This window comes from Macaca thibetana, chromosome 11 (assembly GCF_024542745.1).
Source record: "Macaca thibetana thibetana isolate TM-01 chromosome 11, ASM2454274v1, whole genome shotgun sequence".
Lineage (NCBI taxonomy): Eukaryota > Metazoa > Chordata > Mammalia > Primates > Cercopithecidae > Macaca > Macaca thibetana.
Genome location: NC_065588.1, coordinates 40796503 through 40821289, shown reverse-complemented (window position 1 = coordinate 40821289; position 24787 = coordinate 40796503). Strand labels below are relative to the sequence as shown.

At 35.3% G+C, this 24787-nt stretch overlaps 1 protein-coding gene across 2 annotated transcripts in view; it reads left to right on the top strand.

The window, feature by feature from the left end:
• The window catches only part of NELL2 (neural EGFL like 2), a 428865-nt gene that overhangs the window by 287611 nt on the left and 116467 nt on the right, over positions 1-24787 (top strand). For both annotated transcript variants that reach the window (XM_050749376.1, XM_050749375.1), the window contains exon 15: positions 24070-24192. In XM_050749376.1, the coding sequence (XP_050605333.1) occupies positions 24070-24192 (123 nt within the window). The remainder of the gene's footprint in view (positions 1-24069; positions 24193-24787) is intronic.

Sequence of the window (24787 nt, the reverse complement as noted above, 5' to 3'; positions counted from 1 at the left end):
AGAAATTCCATTACTGGGTATATACCCAAAGGATTATTAATCATTCTATTATAAAGACACATACACACACATGTTTATGGCAGCGCTATTCACGATAGCAAAGATTTGGAACCAACACAAATGCCCATCAAGGATAGACTGGTTAAAGAAAATGTGGCCCATATACACCATGGAACACTATGCAGCCATAAAAAAGGATGAGTTCATGTCCTTTGCAAGGACATGGATGAAGCTGGAAACCATCATTCTCAGCAAACTAACATAGGAACAGAAAACCAAACACCGCATATTCTTACTAATTAGTGGGAGTTGAACAATGAGAACACATGGACACAGGGAGGGTAACATCACACACTGGGGCCTGTCATAGAGTGGGGGACTAGGAAAGGGATAGAATTAGGATAAATACCTAATGTAGATGACGGGTTGATGGATGCAGCAAACCACCATGGCATGTGTATACCTATGTAATAAACCTGTACCTTCTGCACATGCATCCTAGAACTTAAAATATGTATATATAGAAAAGAAATGAATGATAGATGTTATAAATATATCTTCCATGAAATGATGTCTTTGTTTTTGTAAAATGCTTTACAGTTTTCAGGTTATTTCATGTATATTTTCTTAAAGTAGTTCTGCAAGTTATATAATAGAAGAAGGAATTGGATCAGTGTCAGTTATATATAAAAAATGTGGTCAATTAACATTTTATTTTAAGATAGAGCTATTCAGCTGTCAACCTTTTATTATGTCTGAATATATTCTCTCTTAGGGTAGAGAATTTTACAGGAATGGTTATGAGTGTAGGAAGAGAGGTAGCAAATTTCCCTCTTCATTAGAAGCTCTTTTAAACCAACATTGATAGCCAACCAACCACATTTTCCAAAATACGTTGTTTCACCAAAAAAAGGTGGATATTTAGGAAAACTTGATTTGGTCAAGTGCTTAACAATGTGTTATCATATTAGCGTTGGGTAAGAAAACTGTAAAATATTGGAGAACATCATATGAATCTACTATTCATTATTCAGATTGCTCTGGAAGCATCTTTAATTTCTCACTGCACTTTAAATAAATTAAAGCTGGAAGTCCTACAGAATACATATTTCCTGTGGTTTATAAAGGCATGACTTTGAACTCAAAGCAAAGGCCTTGGCTCTCCATTAGTGACTGACAAGCAAATGTTTGTATGTTTTAAGTATTTGAGATATGTGTGTATTACTTTTTTATTATTTCTCTCTTTCTCTGTCACATTGCTGCAAATCATACTGGGTAAAGGGGGTGCTATGGATTTAACATTTTGTAGTATGAAGAGGACCCCGCTCTAGCTACCATCCTATCTTATCACAAAGTAAAACAGCATGGTTTGGTACTCCATGCTTCTCCAGCACTCCTTTACCACTTATTTGCCTCTTGTAAACTGGCTTTTTCTCTCATCTTCTGAATTTACTCACATAGAAATCACCAGTGACCTAAATATCTGCAGGAAGTCCCTTTTCTCATGTCTCTCTGGCATTTTATACTGTTGCCTTTACCTCTTAATCAAACTTCTTTTCCTCTTAGCGTTTATTAACCTGACAATTCTGACTTTTCTTTTGCCTAATGTGTTGTTTGTGTTTGTGTGTGTATGCATGTGTGTGTGTTTCCTTTGACTCCTGTACGGGCTCATATTTCTTCTTACTTTCTTTCTCTATCTTCTATTCTCCCTATTTTGATTTTTTTCTATACATGATTTTCATCATAGTCCTATCCACTAGTGTAGTCACGAAGACTCTAATACTCTCTATGGCCTAGTTATAGCATTCTCCTTTGGGAAAACAAACATCAAAAAAAAAAAAAAAAAGATAGCGATAACTGAATTATAAATAGAGCAAAGAAATTAATGAGAAGATTCTAAGGAGACTGGGATTCTGGTGTATTTGGTCAGTGTATCTCTTCCCCAGATAATAAAGGAAGAATGTACAAAGGTTTTTCTTTTCCAGGATTCATGTAGACTGTCTTCTTTTTTCTTTAAATATGTCAATGCCATTAATTAAATGTTGGTCAGCATTTAATTAATCTAATTTTTTTTGGCTTCCAAGGGGAGGTGGTGATAATATTTTTAAAAAAGAGTGCCTTGAGTGTGTCAGACATGGTTCCAGATGCTTTATTTATTTAATTCAATCTTCAAAACACCATCATAAATTTGATATTATTATCCTCATCACGTAAGTGAGGAGCATAAAGCGTTGGAATTTTCAATAGCTTGTTTAAAATCACACTACTAATAAATACTGGTGCCCAGGTCTGCTTGTTTGAAAGCCATGTGTTTCCAATGTATGCATTTATTTATTTTTATTTTTTCTAATCTGATTGCTTTTTGTTTCCTTTCTTGCCTTACTGCACTGGCTAGACCCACCAGTGCAGTGTTGAATAGAAGTGAGATTAGACACCTGACTTTTTTTCTGATGTCAACGGAAAACAAGAAGCTTTCACTATTAAGTATCATGTTAACTTTAGGTTTTTGTTGACGCCATTTATCAGGTTTCTGAGATTTCTTTCTCTTTCTAGTTTTCTGAGAACTTTTATCAGAATGAATAATGAATTTTATTGTAGACTTTTTCTGAGTCTACTGAGATGATCATATAATTTTTCTATTTCACATCATTAATATGGTCAATTTCATGGATTGATTGGCCAGTGTCATACCAGTGTTACATTCCTGGGATAAACTCCGCTTAGATAGAATGTATGATCCTTTTTATATACTATTAAATTTGATTGACTAATAATTTGTGTAGCAATTTTGCATATATTCATAAGGGATACCTGTCTGTAGTTTTTTGTTTGTTTGTTTGTTTGTTTTTTTGTAATGCCTTTATCTGGCTTGGGATCAGGGTAAGATCCCTGACAGAATAAGTTGAGAAATGGTCTCTCCTCTTCCACTGTTTAGAATTCATTATATGCTTGATAGAGTTTACTAATCTATTCATCATTATAAACTTCATAGAATCTACTTTTTTAATAATTTCAAGTTTTATTTTAGATTCATGGGGTACATAAACAGGCTTGTTACCTGGGCATATTGTGTGATGCTGAGGTTTGGGGTATGATTGATCCTGTTACCCATGTATTGAGCATTGCACACAATAGTTAGTTCAACCCTACTCCCCTCCTTCTGTCCCCACCCTAGTAGACCCCAATGTCTGTTGTTGCCATCTTTATGTCCGTGACTAATGAGTGCATATAAATGTATAAATTTCCATCTAATATTTCCTTAAGCTACATCCCACAAATATAATATCAGTATTCTTTATAGCATTTAATTCTAAGTATTTTAAAATATCCATTGTGATTCCTTCTTAACTCATGGGTTCTTTGGATGCTTTTTCCCCATAACATGTGGAACTCTTGATTTTGCTACTTTATTAATTTTATTATCTAAAATAATGTTTATATATATATATTTTTTCATTATTTCCACACCTCACCTTTATATGGTAGAGAAGAAGTAAAAGACATGGACTCTATTTTGAAAGAACTTAGTCTGTTGGAGAATTTCTATAACAAATAAGAGCAATCAAAAGAAGCTAGTATAATAATGCCTAGAAGTTCTGAAGGTAGGAAATTCAATGAGGATGGTTCCAATCGGAAACATTTTCTTGACAGTGATGGAATGTAAAGTACATTTCAGGAGAGATAGAATTTGGGTAAACTAGAAGAAGAAAGAAGATTTCAGGCAAGGAGGCCAACACAAATGAAGCTGACATGGAATGAATACCATATTCTTGAGTTGAGTCAGTGATTAGGCTATCCTTATTTTACACCCTGAAACACAGGAAAATGAGACTAATCTTTATTCCATCTAACAGCGCTCAAAATAATGTTTTTAAAAATTCACTTTCTGGGGGTATCCTTTTTTAAAATTAGTTCACACTTCCACCAGTTATTGTTCCTACTTAATTCCTTCATTATGATGACTGTTCTCTTGATGTGTTTTAGTCAACCCTCATTCTTCTTAAAGTGGGGTCCTTATGATGGGACATGACCTTGGACTTCTTAAAGGATAATTCCCAGGGTGAAATCCATAAGAAGCACCAACTGTGAGACCTTGAATATGGAAAGTGCCTTCTGGTAATTGGATTCACAGTGTGGCCATGTGGCTGGGGTTGATCTGTAGAGCAGTTAAGGGGTAACATGTTTACTTTGCGAAAGATATAAACTTTCAAATGAAGAAGATCGATTAGTTTAATTCAGAGCTTCTTAACTTATTTTAACATTTAAGAATTTAGTCTCTAAATTTGACAGATCTAGTTGAATTCTAGTTCCTCTACTTAAAATTCTTTGAAGAAAATTTTTTACCCCTTTTCATGCTTCATTTGCCTTATAGTATACTACGGGGTTAACAATACCTATTTCATAGGGTTGTTGTGAAAATTAAATCAAAGGACAAAGTAAATTATATTTTATAGTACTTGGGACATTGTAAGTGCTCAGCAAATAGCTAAACATAAGCTTGAATGCAAATGCCAGCCAAATGATGAGGCATTTTTCTGTTCATATCAAGTTTTCTTAATTATGCAAGTACAAATTATATATCCTCACATAAATATGCAAAATATGCCTATAGGTATTGCTTCTGCATGGATAATGAAACACCGCAACATGATTAATAGGGCTATTAGTAATAGAGGACAAAGTAATAGTGCTTCACTATTTATTATAATATGTAACCAACAGGTCTGTTCCTGTAAAATATACCCTTTCTTTGTTGAGTCAGTGCTATTTATGGGAATGTCTTCAGAAGGACAAAGACAGATTAGAAAAGAAGTTTCTAGAGCAAGACGATATTCTGAAATCCTTTATGAACTAACAGTTCTAGGTCAGGAAATAATTACAGTGTTGTTGAAAATTTATGACAGTGCTGGCAAATATGTATCACAATGCAAGCCAGCTTCTGTGATTGGTGATGATGTCTGGGAAAAATGGTTTGTTAATAAATATTTCCATTCTGCATTTTGTTTCAATTACTATGATATTTGTAAAAATGAATGCAGAAAATAACCTTTTAACCCAGAATTACCAGAGAGAGTTTTCAATGCGTTATTTCATCATATGTACCCAATCTGTCTCTGAAATATGGAGTCTATCCATGAAGACTTTGGGTTAATAGATACGACTGTAAGGGTAGCATCCGGTACATTTCCAAGCAAGCTTACCTGTGACATCTTTGTAATGCTTTGCTGCTGATTTATTACTGCAGGGGTACCACAACTCTGCATCCTACTCCTAAACACAATATTTCTTTACCTGAGTCTTCATATTTTAATTCCTTTAAAAATCAATTTGATTTTAGATAATTCTGTTGACAGATAATCCAATCAATAGGAAAAGGTGTTTTCAGTAAAACTTAATTTTTTTAAATTCTGAGATTATTTTCAAATGATTTTTCTGAAGCTAACATTAAACTCTCCTAACCTGATATTTTGCCTTTTAGTGGACTCTGTTAGAATGCTGGAACTGAAATTATACCCTTTCATGCTTCAGTGTGAAAGTGACTATTTAGGCCATTTGAATTGAAATGATTCTCACCCATAGTTCAAATTAATACAGTGGAATAGAATTATATTCGTTGACTCCTTTGTACCCAAATTTAGATACACCTTACATAATATCATGTCTCTTGAAATGTAATTGCATTCAAATAAAAGCCTGATATTATACAGTTATTCTACACTGAACAGAGAAGCTATTAGTCTTATTCCTCACCTGCATATTCACTAGTCTCAAGACCTCTAAAATTTCAAATTTAGAATTATGAAGTATGGACAAAGGCATACGTAGGGAAAATAGTCCTTTAGTCTGAAAAGTACATTCACCTAATTCATATTTAGGTGGGCACACCTAATATGGCCTGGGTACTGTGCTAGTCACACAAAAATTCTTCCCCTCATTGTCTTTACCCCTAGATAGGGGGTGAGGTGAGTGGGCAGATTAGTAACCAAGCAAGTGGGTGAGTATTATCAAATGCTAAATAGGTGCTATGAAGGAAAGCTATAGAGGCCAGCATGGGGACCTACTTAGGTTATGTTTTCAGGTAGGGCCTCGCTGGGGTCCTGAGGGATGAAGAAACTGGGGAAGAACATTATGGGGTAGAGAAATGAGCAGACCCAAAGACTCTAGAACAAAAATACTGACCAATAGCAAAGGGCAAGTCTCAAAGCTGGGAAAGCTTTATAGAACCCAGGGGGGTTGGAGATTAGATGAACAAATGTATTTCAACATCTTGATCTCAGCTTGCATGAGACCACATTTTGGCTTGGATTGTGCTTCAGTGCAGTAGCTTGGTTTGTTGTGTTTCAGTGCGGGCCTACCACCCTCTACCATGTGGGTGAGCATGCTGCAATTCTTCAGCAACCATTGGATAACTGCAAAGTCTAAGAAATTCAGAAAGGATTTATTGATTTATCATTACTTTCACTTCCAAAAATGAGACTACAAAACCCATTGTATTAGTCATTAACATTGCATGTTGTTACTTTTTTTAATTTAATTTTTCTCCTTTTGTGTCATTATAGAATGAGGATCTCTGTGTCAAGATATGATGTACTTAATTTACATATTAGCCCTCTTCTCTCATTTTTGTTTTACTGCTGTGCACATTCAGCACTAATTATAAAGTACATGTCCTTTACTTTTGAACTCTTCACCCATTTATTCATTGGTTTTTGCTGATGGTGCCAAACTATGTTAGAACATGTGAATCCAATAAGGATATGATTAGTTCCATTTAATGATAATCGGCCTTCTGGTGTGGTTTCCAGGAATACATTGCATCAATAACCAGGAACCACTTATTTGCAAAGTCAAAATAATCTGGTTACTAATATAATTCTGATAACATATTGGTGTTCCTTGAATGTACTTGCAAAAGAGCTTGTACTACTTTTTCATAAGTTGGAATTGCTTTGTTATTACTATGTCTAAGCTATTTAATCTAATCCCAGGCTTAGAATGGGAATTTGGTGATTCTACTTGTTTTTTTTTTTTTTAAGAAAGAGAAACAAGTTATATCTGCAGGCAAGTATGTCCCTGTGCATTTTTGTTTTTTATTTTGACGGCCTACCTATAACTTGTGAAGGATTTTGGCTGGCAGCCAAACTCAGAGCAGTCAACTATTACAATTGTTTGTGTCTGTGTGTATTCTCAAGTGTCTTTATAGTTGAAATGAAATAAGTAATAAGTTCAGTGTACAGCAGACCACTCTAGACCAGGGATTTTGGCAGATGCTTTATTTATTCAGTTCTGATTTTTTTTTTTTTGGTATATCTGCTTTTTCCATGAAGTATTCTGTGCATCTTTATAACCAATGAGAATAGATTCTTGATTTAAAGCAAAACTTTGTTAGAAAGATTTCCATGTCAATGCAAAAAATTAGATTAAAGCAAAATGCATCCATAATGCTTGAATTACACTAAATAATAAATGTCCACTTAGATTTGGGCTCTAATTTTTAAACCTTTATTTAGCAAAATACTGCCTCAAATATGTAGGCAGGATTTGGATTGGATTGACAAGAAATGCAGTTCTGAATTTCATAAAGCATTCACTAGGGAGACTGTATTGTCAGCAGCAGTAATTACAGCAGGTAATTGTGTCATTTACCCTGTTACAGACCACTGAATTTGACGAGCATGGGACATACCAGCTGTCACACCCTGTTAGCTTTCATGTTCTGGGATTTGCAAAATCACACTAGGGCTCACTGCTAGTGAAGGGAAAGAAAACAAAAAATAATCCAAGATTAAAAACTATTACAATTTTTAGAGAGAGGCTTTTCTAAAAAACAAAATGTAAATTTCCACAAAATCGAAAATCAGTGTGGGTATCCATTTGTTTTGTTTGTTTCTTTACAGTCAAAAACTGCTGGACTGGAAGTAAAGATAACTAAGATTCTGTCATTTATTAATTCTGCCACTTATTAACTGTGACCTTGGATATGTCATTTACTCTAAATGAGCCTCAATTTCTTCATATCATCAATCAAAAAAAATTGATGAGGGATCTAGCCGATAGGGTCCAGTTTCTCTTAAAATTCTCTGTTTCTACTGTAAACAAATTCTCTCTTACGTGAGGAAGATGTGTCAGTGAGTAAATTAGGGTCTCTGTCCTCATCCAACTTTTATTTGAATGAGGAAGATAGACCATAAATATATAAGCAAATAATTTTATATAGTATGATGTTAGATAGGAACAAGTGTTGTGAAGAAATAAATCCAGGTAAAAGAAGTGGTCTGAGACAGAGCGTGTCTAAGGAGGTGTCCTCTGAGCAGGGTTCTGAAATAAGTGAACAAGTGAGTGAGCTACAAAAACCTGTGAATTAACAGCATCTCAAGAAGACAGGACAGCAAAATGCTTTTGCTATTCCAGGAACACAGAGCGGCCAGTGTGATTGGGAAGAGGGAGAAGTTGAAGACTGCAGGGCACACTGTGGTCATGGCAAATACTTTATATTTTATTCAAAATGGGAAAATAAGTCATGATCTGTTTTATGTTTTGAAATGATTGTTCTGCCTGTTGAATGAAATAAGAGGGCTACAGGTGAGTATGTTTGCATATTAACTGACTACATTCAAATATGTTGATATACATATTTTTTTAAATCATGCACTTTTTAAAAAATTTATTTATTATTATTATACTTTAAGTTCTAGGGTACATGTGCATAACGTGCAGGTTTGTTACATATGTATACTTGTGCCATGTTGGTGTGCTGCACCCATCAACTCGTCAGCACCCATCAACTCGTCATTTACATCAGGTATAACTCCCAATGCAATCCCTCCCCCCTCCCCCCTCCCCATGATAGGCCCCGGTGTGTGATGTTCCCTTTCCCGAGTCCAAGTGATCTCATTGTTCAGTTCCCACCTATGAGTGAGAACATGCGGTGTTTGGTTTTCTGTTCTTGTGATAGTTTGCTAAGAATGATGGTTTCCAGCTGCATCCATGTCCCTACAAAGGACACAGACTCATCCTTTTTGATGGCTGCATAGTATTCCATGGTGTATATGTGCCACATTTTCTTAATCCAGTCTGTCACTGATGGACATTTGGGTTGATTCCAAGTCTTTGCTATTGTGAATAGTGCCGCAATAAACATACGTGTGCATGTGTCTTTATAGCAGCATGATTTATAATCCTTTGGGTATATACCCAGTAATGGGATGGCTGGGTCATATGGCACATCTAGTTCTAGATCCTTGAGGAATCGCCATACTGTTTTCCATAATGGTTGAACTAGTTTACAATCCCACCAACAGTGTAAAAGTGTTCCTATTTCTCCACATCCTCTCCAGCACCTGTTGTTTCCTGACTTTTTAATGATCGCCATTCTAACTGGTGTGAGATGGTATCTCATTGTGGTTTTGATTTGCATTTCTCTGATGGCCAGTGATGATGAGCATTTTTTCATGTGTCTGTTGGCTGTATGAATGTCTTCATTTTATAGGGAAAACATTTTTAGAGATGTTAGAGAAGGCTAATGATTAAAATTGAGCTTCTTCTGATATATTTTAATTTTTTTTCCAATTACCTTTTGAGTTTCATTTTATCTTAGGTAATATAGAATTGTCCATAATATTCACAGAAGTAGTAAAAATACTAACTGCTTTTGGGCTGGCAAGCGTGAGTGTTTCAATCCAATTCAGGAAAGATTGTGAGATAGGGTCATGTGGTGTTAGATTTGATTAACCACAGTGTAATAAATACTTTTCTAGATGTTTTTCTCTGAAATATTTGACTGGAGACAGAGACAGGAGAGTCCAGGAGTATAAATCTAATGACATCCAAATAAAAGCCTTCTGTTGCAAGCATTCAGCAATCAGGTCAGGAACTTCTTAGAACATTCTAGATGGATTTTTTTTCTCCTCTTGATGTATCATGCCAACCTGCTCCATTTTTTTTTTTTAATTCATGAAAACATTCAATCAACAAACACAGATGAAGTACTAACTTCTGGTCAGACACTCTGCCAAACACAGGATACAGCAAAGTTACCTGCCAAAGGTTTGGCAGTGATAAATAATATATTTGATGTGGGGAGCTAGAGGCCTCCTTTTGAAGTTGCATTTGCACATCAAATTATATATTGTTTTTACTTGGATGTGTAGGGGTGGCTGGAGAGTTGGTTGACGCCATTATGGTGGGGCTAATTCCCTTTTAACTACTCTTTGTTATGTTGATAAGGGTGTAAAAACAAAACACATCTTTATAATGAAGGCCCTCATCACCTAGAAGCAAAGGTTGGTAGGCAAATATAAAACTGCCATGCCGGGTGTTCAATACCATGATAAAGGAACGCACAGCAGTCTAAGGAAACAGTTTAGGCAAATATGCTGGGTCATGAAAGTCCTGAAGTAGTGACGGAGAGTAAATATTTTTAAAAAGAGGACTTTCCTATCCCCCAAATAAATCTATAATTAAAATCTGTAGTGTACTTTCCCCAACATTCACTTGTTCAGAAATATATATGTATATTTGTCATCTTCTCTTTGAGAAAATTATGTTCCTCAAGAGTTTCACATTATGATTCCATCATTCTGTTTTTCACTGCTCTGGAACTTTCCATAATGGTCATGTCTCACTTTCAAAGTAATCATTTTCATTTAGTTTATTATTTTGCATTGTGGGCAGAGGACGGAGAATGCAGAGACCAAGTTAGAAGACAGAGAAGCAGGAGCGTTATTGAGTCACAGTCAACTTGCTCAATCTGTCCTAGAGGCCCTGGAGGCTACTTGAGCCAACTATATTTTGATAACTGCAAATCCTTTTCGTTTTGCCTTTCTGCCTTCCTCTTATCCCACTTTACCTTAAAGGGACATTGTGAGTGAGTGAATGGATTTTATCATTCGTGGGAAGATATACGGAACATGTTTAAATAACATTACAAGGGGTAACCTTTAAATACACCTATTTGCCCATCGTACTAGATCTGGGATCCCAGAGAAAAGAGGTTTGGGGAAAGAAGGTAGTGAGGAGGGAGGTGCCGGGTGTAATTAGAGGAGGGTAGAGTAAGAGCCAAGAGCTCACTCACAAAGAGTGAGCGTTTTTCCTAGAGCAGAACATTGCTGATTGCAATTAAAATATACACTTGCAGTTGGGGAGAAGAGTACATTATTTTAAGGTTTTTAATTTTGTGGAAGAATATAAGAAATTGAAATGCATATATTGGAGAGAGATGTGGGTAAAGCTTGCAACTGAGAAGGAAGCAAGTGCAAGAAACAGAGATATAAGAAGGCAAGTAGTGGAAAGAGAAGGGAAAGTAAAGAAAATTGGCATCAGAATCAATCCCCATTTGTTATCGTTCAGTTGCTTCTTTTTTATTATTATTATACTTTAAGTTCTAGGGCACATGTGCAGGACGTGCAGTTTTGTTACATGGGTATACACGTGCCATGGTGATTTGCTGCACTCATCAACCCATCACCTACATTAGGTATTTCTTCTAATGCTATCCTTCCCCTAGCCCCCATCCCCCTGTCAAGCCCTGATGTGATGTTCCCCTCCCTGTGTCCATGGGTTCTCATTGTTCAACTCTCATAAGTGAGAACATGCGGTGTTTGGTTTTTCTGTTCTTGTGTTAGTTTGCAGAGAATGATGGTTTCCAACTTCATCCAGTTGCTTCTTAAGCTATGCATTTTCTGGTCTTTGGGTCACATTTCTGTTCATATCTAAGCAACAGCCTGATTGGGATCCCAGAGGCCAAGGGAGTAAGTAAAAATGGAAAACATCAGGAGAAGGGAAGAGTTAGCTTGTTGGTGTGAGAAACAATCAGGGAAAGAGAATGATGAATTGACATTAAAGTATCTCTTAAACTCCTCTGAAAACTTTTAGTGATTCCTGAGGGCAAGAGCTCCCCTCTGTGAGGCACAGTGAGAAAAGAATTACTGCAGTTTAAGGAACCTTATCAAGTAAAAGTGAATGATTCAGAGTGAGATTTAGAATAAAATCCATTTTAAATTCTTGAAAAAAATATAATATAAAAGAAGAGACCCTCTAACCACATTACCAAAAGAGAACATTCCTTTGTATTTTAGAAAAGATGACTTTTGGAGTAACAAAAAAAAAAAAAAAAGATTTAACTATATTTCTAAATTGATTCCTGCCACTCGAGCAGAACAAAACACAGGTATAAATTAGCCATTACTTGCTACTTAATATCTATCTATCTGTCTATCTATCTAGCTAGCTAGATAGCTATCTATCTAGCTAGCTATGTCTAGTATGTATAAATTATATACATACACACATATACTATATATTCACATACCCACATATATGCACACATAAAGAAATGCAATTGTATCTATTATTTTATGAGGGAACAACATCTATAGATATCTTGAGGGTGAGAATTCTGCCTTACTCATCTTGTAATGACCACAACTCTAATTTAAGCACAGGAGACCTTAACACATATTTATAACATCAATAAACACACCACTGCAAATCAAAATATTAAAGGATCTTTAAAGATATTAGCTCTAAAATTTTAGAAATAACTAAATAGTCTGAAACACAGTAAACACAGAAGCATGAAATAAAAGTGCACAAAAGATACTTTTATACGCTTCTTCCTGTTTTATCAAGAACAATGTATGCAGTAATCCTTTGGAATAGGAAATTATCTTTTATCTTGTATTTTGCTGCAGGAGATATTAAAATAACATACTCCAGGAAAGATAAATTTTGTAATGAAGCTCATTTTAAAATTAAGCCCCTGAATGAAAACACTGATAGGTTTCTTTTGCCCCATAGTCTCATCACTTTAAAATCTGAGGAATCATTCTCTTTTCTATAAGTTAGAAGGTGAAAGGTCGGAAAATAGTATCTGATCCAACTGTGGAAATCTAATATCTTAAAATTCATTGGAAAGACTGTCTATGTTGGAATGCTATGGTTGTTTTTCTTAGGAAATTGTATATTTCAGAAGTTACCTTTTATATTTCATTTTGTTTTGAGGTACTTTTTTCTGGTGTATTTTGTTGAGTATACTCTCTCATCTTATTTATTTGTAGATATTAAAGGAGAGCAGGCCTTAAAGTTTTCAAAAAACGAATAGATTGTATGGGGTTAGGTAGGTGAAGGTGATATTTTTCTCCAGCAGAGATTTTCATTAGCTTAGTGAAAGCCTTTCTTTTTATGAAATAAACATCAATAGATGGAAAATCATGCCTCTTGCCAAATTTAGGGGCAGCACCGACATGAAAACACACAAGCAACAAGCTTGAACTTTTGCATTGGTGAAGTTAAGCATCATGATCTCTTAAGCAGTGTGTAGATACTTTTCTAAATATTAAATCTCATGCGTGTTACAGGGATTCTGAGTGAGTACAATGAACTCTAGATGTAAAATACTCTGAGAAATTGAAAAATGTTGATTTTTTAATCTATTGGAGCCTACCCATCATTGATTCATCCATATGTATCAAGTGCCTAAAAAGTGGCAGGTGTTATGGCAAGATGTGAGGATTCAAAGATCTATACTAACATTTTCTTTCTTAAGAAGTATACTGATTATGGAGGGACAGGTAATAGAATTAACAATCCCTGACAGCATGAGGACAGCTAGTCTAATACTAACTCATGAAGCGCTGTGAGAACCAGGATTATTCTCAGTGCTTTCCAGACATTACCACATTTGAGCCTCACAACTCTATGAAAGGCATACATATCCACAGTCCCTTATCTACAAATCTAAACTCCAAAAAGTCCAGACAGCTGTGACAATCAAGTGTTTATTTATTTTATTTTCTTTGTTTTTTCTTATTAATTTTTATTTTAAAGAGGTACTGTATGGATGCACTTTAAAAAAATGTTCGAGCACGATAACAATGAGTAAATCCACGTGAAGGATGTAGGTACTTCAGATGTTTATTTTTTAAAATTCACTTGGCAGCAAAATTTGTTCAGATGTGAGGCTATTTTACTTCTTTATTGATCCTATTTGGTTTGAATGATCATATTTTTACTGCCGAAATACTTGAGTATGGCCCCAGATCCTGCAGGGAATTTTACTTCTGTACTGTTTTTAGATTCATTTTGTGGTTTGAAGAGATTAAATAACTTGCCCAAGACCTCACAGTTAGTAAAAGCAAGAGCCAGGATTTGAGCTGAGACAGCCTGACTCCAAAGTCCTTTCACCAAACCACTTCACATTCTGCCTTTCCAATGTTATAACGAAATGAAACACAAGGCTCTACAGAGCTCATCTAAATAAGACTGAGAGTCTCAAAGAAAATTTTCTGAAGGAGTTTTGTGTGATCTGAGTGGGAGGTGAGTAGAACAGTTAAGCAAAGAAAGTGGGAAGGGGCTTTCTGGGCAGAGAATAGCACCTGTGGCAGCAAAGAAGCACATGTGAAAGACATGGCCTTAAGTAGAGTCTCAACAAGTGATATTACTACTAGATATTGCAGTGGGTACATCAGTGTACAATTTGGTGAAAGCAGTGGGCCATGATGAAAGCTTTAATGAGGATTTAGTGCCTTGCTGGCCAGTAAAAACAATGATGTGCCACCAATAGCAAAATCAAGAGAGAGGAAGAGAGAGTGGGGAAGATTGGTGCGGGCAGAAGGAAAGGAGATTAGATTTTATAAAAAGTTATTCTGATAATGGTCTGAAAATGCACCAAACTGGAAACAGTGTTGTCATCATGAGGATATTGCACTAATCCAAACAAGAGCTATTTAGTGCCCAGTTTTGGGCACCTGCAGAGCAATGGGGATAGAGATGGGAGGACAGAAATGAGAACTTTCAAGAAAGAAGAATCCAGGTGACCTGGCCCCCAGATGAATGTGGGGAGTGAGAAGAAGGGAGGGAGGAGTCTATAGTGACTCCTGGATTCCTGGTTTGGGAGGAAGAAAGACTTAAGGATAGATTTAGCTGTATATTTGTCTGTGGATGGGAAATCTGAGGACATTCTGTCCTGATGACCTGAATGTTTATCTGTGAGGTTGTTCGTGGAGTAATATGCTGAGGATGGAAATGGGGCAAGCACTTGAAGAGACAATAAGAGATACTGCAGGATCCATTCTGGAATACCTTGAATATTCAGCATTGTCAGGTGTTTTGCATGTTAGATTGAGACACACTATAGAATCAATGATGCATTCCTTAACAGATATTCATTGGAGACCAATTTTGTGCCAGTCATTTTGTTTTGGATGTTGGGGGTGATTGATGAATTAGACCCAAGGGTTTACCATCTTGTGGTCGTTAAACAGATTTGGGGTGAAGAGTGTTTATTTGGTTTATGATCACCATCAATAGAGTAAATTTTGTTTCCTAAGATGGTCCTTGCCTTTATATTTTGACTTTTTATTTCTATTTTCTTCTTTGCCATAAAAAAACAAACAAAACCCAGGCAAACAAGAATAACAAAATACCTACAGGTAAGAGGCTCTCTTAAATCGATTAATCTTATCACCACCTTCCCACTTGCCCAGGTTAAGAACCTAAGTTATCTAAAGTGTTTCTTCCTCTTGACTCAAATATTGATTCACTTTGGAGCCCAAAATTGGAGTATAACTCTACCCCTCTTCCTCCATCATTTTCTCCATTATACTTTAGACCCTCTATTCAAGACAGTTTAATTCACAAAATCATAGGGGCTCGGATGCATAAAATGAATAAGACATGGTTCCTGCCTTAAAGGGATTCAAATCTTGTGATTTTGTTGTAAACTTCCCAGTAATTCCTCCTGTGTCCTTAGTATTTCCTTATGCTGAATATATACGTTGCTTAGCACAGTGCTTGGCAGGTAATAAGCACTCAGTTTCTTTCTGTTTTTCTTTGTTGTCAACACCCTTCCTCCTCCTCCTCCTTCTCCCCTTCCTCCTTATCCTCCTCTGCCTTCTCATTCTTCTCCTCTTCCCTCTCTCAGTGTTGCACAGACTTCTGTCTCAACTCTCAATAATAATCTAATTCAAATGGAGAAGAATAAAAGGAAGAAAGACGGATAAAAAGAGAGAGGAATGCTAACTTTCTAACATGAGAAGCCCATTTTGTCAGGGAAAGTTCATCTGTCTTCATCTACACATTACTGTTAGATTAGTTTTCCTAAAAATCAACTCTAATTTTTCATGCCACATTTTCTTCTACAGCTGGAAGCAGCTATTTATTGCCTACCAAATAAAATTCTGTTGTAGTCTGGATGCTACCAATACTTATTCCTTACTGTTCTCTTTTAGTCATCACCATCTGCCAGCTCAAGTACTTGAGGGCCCTGTTATACCCCATGCTTTTATCTTGTGCACCTGTGTTTTCTCCAGATGCTGTGATCTTTCCCATCTTTACCCTTTTCTGTTAAAACCCCTTTCTGTCTTTCAAGAGCCACCTCTTTGGCCTGTTTCCCATGTAATGCTTTCCCAGAACCTTCAGTCAGTCCTCATCTCTTTGAGCTCCTTAAGCTTCATGAGATTTTTGTTTACAGGGTATATTTTAAAGCACTGAAGTCTGGCCTTGTTACTTTCTAGCTATGTGACTTTGGACAAAGCACCTAATTGCGCCAAGCAAGCTCTGTATTCTCATTTATAAAATAAAAATAAAAATAATGCCTACCTGAACAGGCCTTTTATGAAGACTAAAGGGGATACTGCGTATAAAACACTTAGCACAGTGTTTTGCAGTCTGTAGTAAGCACTTAAGAATTTAGCTGCTGTCATTATTGTTACTATTATTATTTTCTCTGCTATGGCACTAAACAACTCTTATATATCATAGTTAGTTATCTATTTGTATCACCAGTCCTTGAGTATTTAAGAAGTTCCTTGGGGTCGCAGATCTCAGATTATCCATCTTTGCACTCTTCAGAGCACTAGAATGATATAGCAGAAACCTTAAAATCATGTGTTGAGAAAACAAATCTATCTGGTTACAAGATTTTTATTGCCCTATAGTGTGTTCAGACAAAGCTTATTTGATGAAACACAAAATATTATAAAACATGTTTTTGCAATAAAATCAATAGTTGGATTAGCTTATGAAATTACTATAAGGAGAAGGAGGAAATTTGAGTGTGCTTTGGTTGTTAAGATTCTTGGTCAAATAAGGATTAGGAAGGGAGACTGAGCACACCAGTGAAAAGACTAGAAGAAAATTAACCAAGCATGTCAGGAGAAGAAAATCGGAACAAATTCCTAGTTGCCAAGCAAACTGAAGAATAACAAGAAGTCACTATTGACTTGAATTGAATTGGTGTGGTCAGTGAACAAGAAACTTAAATAGTGAATTAAAAATGCCTGGGTGTTAAAAATGACTTTTAGGGAATTAGCTACTGATATGGGCATCAAATAAGTTTACAATATGACTTCTGGCAGTCACTTTAGTAGCATTAAAAATAGATTTCTGTTAAAATGACATGGTAGTAAGTAAAATTTTTCTATAATATAAAGTGAGTAAATAAGGTAATCACAAGAAACAGAGTGAATAGCTGTTGCTCAATATGTCAGCAGGCAATTTTCCCTTGATGTAATCGTTGAAAGTAGTGGCATTTCGGAAACAAGAAAAATGTCCAAAATAGATTTGATTTCAGAAAAGATTGTGAGGAGAACAAACACTGTGGGACATTTAGGCTCTCTCCACAGAATTAAAATGAAATGGAAAAGAGAAGACATCTATCTAGTAAAAGCAAAAGAAATTTTCCCACTGAAGTAGATAATAGGCAACTAATTTTTCTTGAGTGTCCTTATTATTGCCAGCAATTTAACTTTCATCCTTTAAATTTATTCTTCACAACTGCTCTTTCATACAGTTCCTAATTTCCTCATTTTAAACTTAGAAAGCTTAGCTAACTTTCTCATGTCCATAGAACTACGATAAAATGGCATCTAAAACTAAGCCTGTCTGGAAATTAAAATATGTACTATATACATTGCCTCCCTGTTATTGTTCATTACAATAGTACATAATTTTCTCATTTTTTCTACTTTATCTTTCAAACTTAGTTGTGGTCCTGCTACACATCATATACCTTCATAGTCAGCCCACTACCCTCAGAGAAACTTTCTTCTCTGATGTATTTCTCCAGCCACAGGAAATATATTGCCTATCTTGCATCTTCTACTCTTCTGTTCAAATTTTAAAATGTTGGAAAAACAGCAGCTATAGTAACATATCGGTGTACGTTTCACAAAGAAAGCTGCTTCACTTTCTCTAACCCAAGTGTTTTCTGGAATATAAATTTCATATAAGTAAATTCTTTCTTAGATTGTAGCAGGTTATGGCCCTAAACATAGTGACAACTAACCTCTAGTCACAACTATCATCCGATTACTAGAAACCTGAGAAAAAGCTCCCTTAAAATTAATGCTAAATAAGTCTTGGAGCAGAGAAGCCCATAGAAGAGGTGTGAATTGCTCTTGAGCAGCTTATAACAACAGTATCAAACTACATGTTTAGAGGGATGGTTTATCTAAAAAATGTATGACTGCTTAGTCATTTTCCTCTAATTTTTCTGTAGGCTAGATTGCTTAAGATATCAATGGGTTTTACCGAAGTCCATCCATAAGCGTCACTTGTAAGTGTCCCCACCAAAGCAAATATGTAGTGACCTGCACTGGTTTGTGAAGAGCATCCAAATCACACAGCCCATGGATCTGCAATACTGAGACTTCTTGCTTTATTCCAAAAAGAATGGCAACATCTGCATCCCCTGATAAAATACACTCTGTCTCTCTCCTAGTATACTAAACAACTCTCTGAACTTGTCCACAGCACCTCAGTACTTTCACAAGATAATTATTGTACTGCAGATCCTTCCAAAATGAGTACAAGCTGAGTTTAATTAATGTTCTATATGACAACTCCACAATTTCTGGTTTTAGGTCTGTAAGAAAAAAGTGGTACTCTTTCCTTCCTTCTCCCTTCTTCTTTCCTTCCCTTTCACAGATATTTAACAGCCTGACATATGAAAACATTGTGTTATGATTCATTAGATGGTCAAGGACATTTACGTTCTGTTACCAAAAGAGCAGAATCTAGTGTGTAAAGGTGTCAGCTAGAGGATGTAGGATGTTGCTGGTAGAATGAAGCAGAATTATCCAGCACAATGCACAGTGTTTCTAGGGCCTGATCACTGGTGTTAGAGGAGGAGACTCTCAGACATTGGAGGTGTCTATTTACCAAACTAATTTAATGTTAAGCTTCAAGAGATTTTTAAGTGCAGACAATTGGTGCTAGAGTCTAAGTTCTGTTAGCTGGTTACTTTGTTTGGCGGGGATTTGAACTTGAACATGTTGTTATCCTTTTCTTTTAAAAATTTCTTTCTACCTTGTGAAAACGTGGGTTTTAGTATGAACAGAAAGTGAAGGCTGTCCTTTGTCTTAAGAAGTGCTATAATTCTAAGATTCCTTTTAGACGGTTTTTTTAAAGAAGTATAAAATATAGTAAAGAGATGATACCGTCCTAATTGTAAAGCAGCGGAAGACTTCACATACAACAAAAAGACATTAAACTGTGTAAACATTAAAAACTTCTGGATAATTATAAAGAAGAACACTAGAATAAAAAAGGAATAGATTCGGAAAAACACAAGTATTAAATACGTTGGCCAATCAATTACATAGCAATCAATAGCCTGAATTTTGGAGTCAGATGTAATTCACAACTCTGCTACTTACTAGCTGTGTGTTCTTGGGCAAGCCGTTTAGCTTTTCCAAGTCAAGTTTTAATTTTCTGTAATGATGTTTTTGGTCATAAATGATTAAATAAGGATTAAATGAGATAGTATATGTAACAAAGTATGTGGTGTGTAGTAAGCCATGAATTGTAGCTATGATTATTATAAATTATTCAGTGTGATTCAAATTTATAAGGGCCTCGAGATTCCAAAAACAAAAGAGACAAAGTATATGCGTGGTGTTTTTAATTGGGAATCTGCATCTGCCCTCACTAACACATGTAAAAAAAATAAATCCGTGTCAAATTCTTCGTTCTCCAAGAAGTCATTTTTGGATTCCTGCCTGACCCAACCAGATCCTCCCTGGATCTCTTGCAACCCTCTGTAAGCAGTGTTTACTTCTCTACTTTAGCAGCTTCTCATAATGAAACCATTTACTAAAGCTTTGTGCTTTTTTCTTATATCTTCAACTAAACTGTAAGCTTTTTGAAGGCTGTTAACTTTATAATCATTTTTAACCCCCAAATATTCCAATACGAAATAGATATTGAAGAAAAATGTACCAAATTTAATTTAAATGTAGATATATGTAAAAGATGACTTTTCACTCTTATTTTCTGCAGTATTTGCATTTTATATTATACTGAAATTTTTGAATAGAACATGGATTGTATTCTATTGTACATCTATTTTGAAATCACAGTGAGGAAAGCTATGTGAATTTTAGAGCAACTGATTTGTTTCTAGGTAGCACATTCATACTGCAAACAGCTCAATATGAATACCAAATTTAAACCTCATCTTAAGTTCATGTTATTATGACTGATGACACTGTTGGATAGGAATCTTAAAATTATTTTAGATACATTAGCATACCCAGGTTGACTTAGGGGTTAATCAGTGAAAGCCAAGTATTATTGTTATACATAACATCTGCATTTAGATGCATCCAAGTGCGTATCTTATTACTTTTTTTTCCCATGGAAGAACTTTACTATGTTGTGCCTCATCACTAGTATGAAATCAGGTTTACATTGTGTGTAGAGAGGCAGAACAAACAAATTATGATACACAGGAAAAAATCTTTTCTAGCTATCACTATACAATTATAAATTCTATATATAATGTTTCATAGTGATTGACAACCAAATTACTTCCTTTTAGTATTGTTGAGTGATGGCGTTTTCCTTAGATATATTTTTCTTTTTTTCATTTCATTTAAATTTCAAATTCATAGACACAACGAATAATTAAATTCTGATTAAAATAACCATATGCTGATATTTTTGATGAAGAGGAGCTAGAAAGCGATACATTTGATTTCACTTCCAGCTGTTAGTTGGATTATCGTATCATGTAAACGATGAAATTTTTACTGAGGATATGAAGATGGCATTGAGTCTTATAGATTGGATGGATATTCCAAACATCAGATCTGAATGTCTGCCTTTCAATATGTGGGACATAAACCTTGAAATTTATTCATGATTACATCCTGACATGCTCTTCTTAAACACTGGAACATAATACTGATTTAAAATTTACCTTAGAATTTCCCTCCTTAATCTGTTGAATTTTACTTACTATATATTGGAAGTGTTGGAGGAAGTATTAGAAATGGAGAGGCGAACTAATGATTTGATGGTGGAGTCCTCAGGGAAGTGTGAGTCAGAGAAAGGATGAAAAATTGACATTTGACCAAAACTGGAAATGGAGCACCAATAATTAACTATCTATTGAGATGACTTTACAGAATATTTGCTTGTTGCTTCATTTATATTCTGTTTTTGTGAAGGATTATCAAATCTTCTTTGAGACTACAGTCATTTAAAAGAGTTTTCCTAAGCTCACAGTTTACATTAGTTCATATATTGTAGCTATAACCAACTTTATTTTAAGTAGTGTGAAAAGATTTAAAGTGATAGTGTAAAGGAATTAATATTTTCTGTTTTCAAAAGATGTTCTAATATCTTAACTAATATTTGAAATATCCAAAATCAAATAAAACTGCACCGTAGTAAAATCGATGTGAAAAAACAGCTCGGATTTTTAAGAGCTCTGTGTTTGGCATGTAGTCCACAATTGAACAAACTGGGATTGTCTTGAATTATGGCAAAGGAAGTAGTAGTTCCTATCTCGCCCCATCTATTCTTTGAATCATTTATTTAAGAAACATTCTTTGAATGTTTAAATGAGATACAAAGAAAAATACAAAATTCTGGTCTAAAAATTCACAGTCCCAGAGTGGAACTTAAGAATGAAGAACTAAAGAGAAATTGACATAAAATTCCAATAAAAGAGGATAACAGAACCTTGTATATTGTGTTAGGGAAAATAGATAGCAGCCCCTAACTCTGTAGGAGGGGGAGACTAAGGTGTCTTCGAACAGCATGTGACATTTTATTGTAATGTTTAAAAATGGTAAGTGTCTTCCAGGAGAATCTGTGGGGAAGGACACTTCAGTCACAGGGAACAATATACGTATATATAAAGGCATGGAGGCATTTAAAGACTTCAGAACTGTATTTGCCTTTGAATTGCCTAGGAGCCCACTTTCTCATTTCAGTACCCATGAGAGTAAATGACAACAGAGGAAACCAGGTCCCAGATTGTGTAATTATTTAGTGTTTATTGAACATTATCATGCTAGGTGCTAAACTGAATCTTGTTAGGTCCTTTCTCTACCTAGTGAGTATGGTCTAATTAAAAAGACAACCAAGGCAGGGATTAAAACAGCATCAAATCAATCAGCAGCTGTCTTTTAAGGGCCTATGGCTGTCCATATAGAGATTTATAGATTAACTGTGGCACTTTGAATTGCACTGGGAAGAAAATTGGCAGCAGGTGCAAACTTCATTCAAAGTGTAGATTTGTTTTGCTTCAGGCAGCAGAACCCAAAGGTAGGTAGGCTGCCCATTCTAGCCCTTCTGAAATTTTATGATGGTCCAAGGGTAGCCTCAATTAGGAGACCTATGTGTAATCCAGCTCTTTTCTAAGCTACCAGTAGTAAGCATGAATTTATAAAAATTATGAAATGTTCTGTGATACTAGACAATAAGGGTGGAATTTTGTAAAATTTTTGGTTATTCAGTCAGGAATTTGGAAAATAATATATCCATTTGTGCAGTTCTGGAACCTTGGTGATTAAAATCTCTTTTTCCTCTAAAGGATTATTGGGAATAATCTCTATGAATGTAATTACAGGGTTATAATTAAAGCTATCATAACTTTGTGCTTATGTAGAATGAGACACAATGCCATAGCAAAATGTTAATTTTTATTTTTAGAAAAGAAAACGAAGGGCATTTTATTTTAGTAGTTGAAGTAAGTGATTTTGGTCTGATCTTAACTGTATATGCCAAAGACAATTTACAGATGTATTACAAGTTACAGATCTATTATGCCAAAGACAAGTTACAGATATGTTACCATTATAATGTCTGGAATACAGAGTTCTAAAGTAAAATCAAATCTTTCATTGTTTTCATGATTTATATCATGTGAAATTAATGGCTCAATCAATGTAATTTATTAAAATATGTATTTTGTTTTAGGCCTAAATAATATTCATGTGAAAGACTGAGTGCTAAGTAGTGCCACTGTAGGGATTTTAGGTGGTTGAACTAATTTGTGTGCATTTTCTTACATGTTTCATTTCCTCCTCATCTTTATTTTGATGTTAGATTTGTTTGCTTTCTCATGTTCACTGTATTTATTCCTTACATTTATATCTTTGCTGAATGCTGAGCTAGAATGTTAGAGCAGATACTATATTGATTACATATTCTAAAGTTTGTATTTGCACATATTACAAAAGCAAGTTTGTCTTTTAATAGATTTGTGATGCTTTCTTTGCAGAGTGAGGGAACTTACTAAAGAAACCAAAGATTCCCCAGACAGTTTGCATAAGTATCTTTAGGCTTGGAAATGTGGCTGCAGGTGTTAATGGCAGGCACCTAACTCCTAGAACTTCAGTTTTATTATCCTACAGGTCATGACTCACAAAGCAATACAATTTCACATCCTCCCTGTCATCGTTCACATGCTACAGGGATGAGTTAGGTGACAGATTTATTTCATGAGAGTAACTCCCCAAATATTAACTGTATACAGCTGACTTTGGAGTCTACTTCTAGAAATAATCCTCTTCTTTGCCTCCCCTCTCTATTTCTTGCAATCGTTGGTAGGCCTTTTGTCCAAATTATTTTGCATTCAATGTTTGTAAATGTGTGAACTTATATGTACATCAAGCAGAGTATATAATACTTCAAAATCTGAGCTCAAATTTATAATTTGTTATGTCTGTGGTTGAAAGAATTTACCATGCAATAACCAAAATTGAAGGTGTAGTTTAAAATATACTGTCTTTGGAAATATAACTATGAGTAACAAAATTGTATTCCTCATTTCAGAACATGATGAGTGTATCACAAATCAGCACAACTGTGATGAAAATGCTTTATGCTTCAACACTGTTGGAGGACACAACTGTGTTTGCAAGCCAGGCTATACAGGGAATGGAACAACATGCAAAGGTAAAAGGTTTAAATGCCAATGCCTCTTCCATTATGTGCAATGCAATCCATCTCTACCTTCCTCTACACGTTATCATTACTGTTATGTACATTCCAGGTACTTCCTAGAGACATCAAAAGCTTTGGTGTGTGGCTCATAGTCTTTCCCTCAGGTCTTGACATCCTCCTGGGTTACTTCAGTGTTTAAGTGACCAAACCATTCAGCTCCTTTGACCTAATGTTCCTTGACCTTAGCCACAGTGGTTTTCATCCTGGGCGTTTTTGTGGAGAACTGCTCCATCTTGGAAATCTTAAATTTCAACATTCTATTGTCTAATCCCTCTTCTTCCAGTTTGCTCAGTCTGTTCTTTCTACACCTTTTGATCTTTAATTTCATTGAACCTTCCTTTTCATTCAGTTTAGCACTCTCCCAGCTTCAGATGTTTCTTTTTGAGACGAAACATGCATATATCATCATAGCTATTTTTCTGACAGCGTTGTCAACCTATTTGTTATGCTACCATGTGAATCACCTCCATTTTGAGTCAGTAGGACAGCTTTTTTTTTTTTTTTTTTTTTTTCCCTCTCTTGTGAGCTGTCAGACGCTACTGTGGAA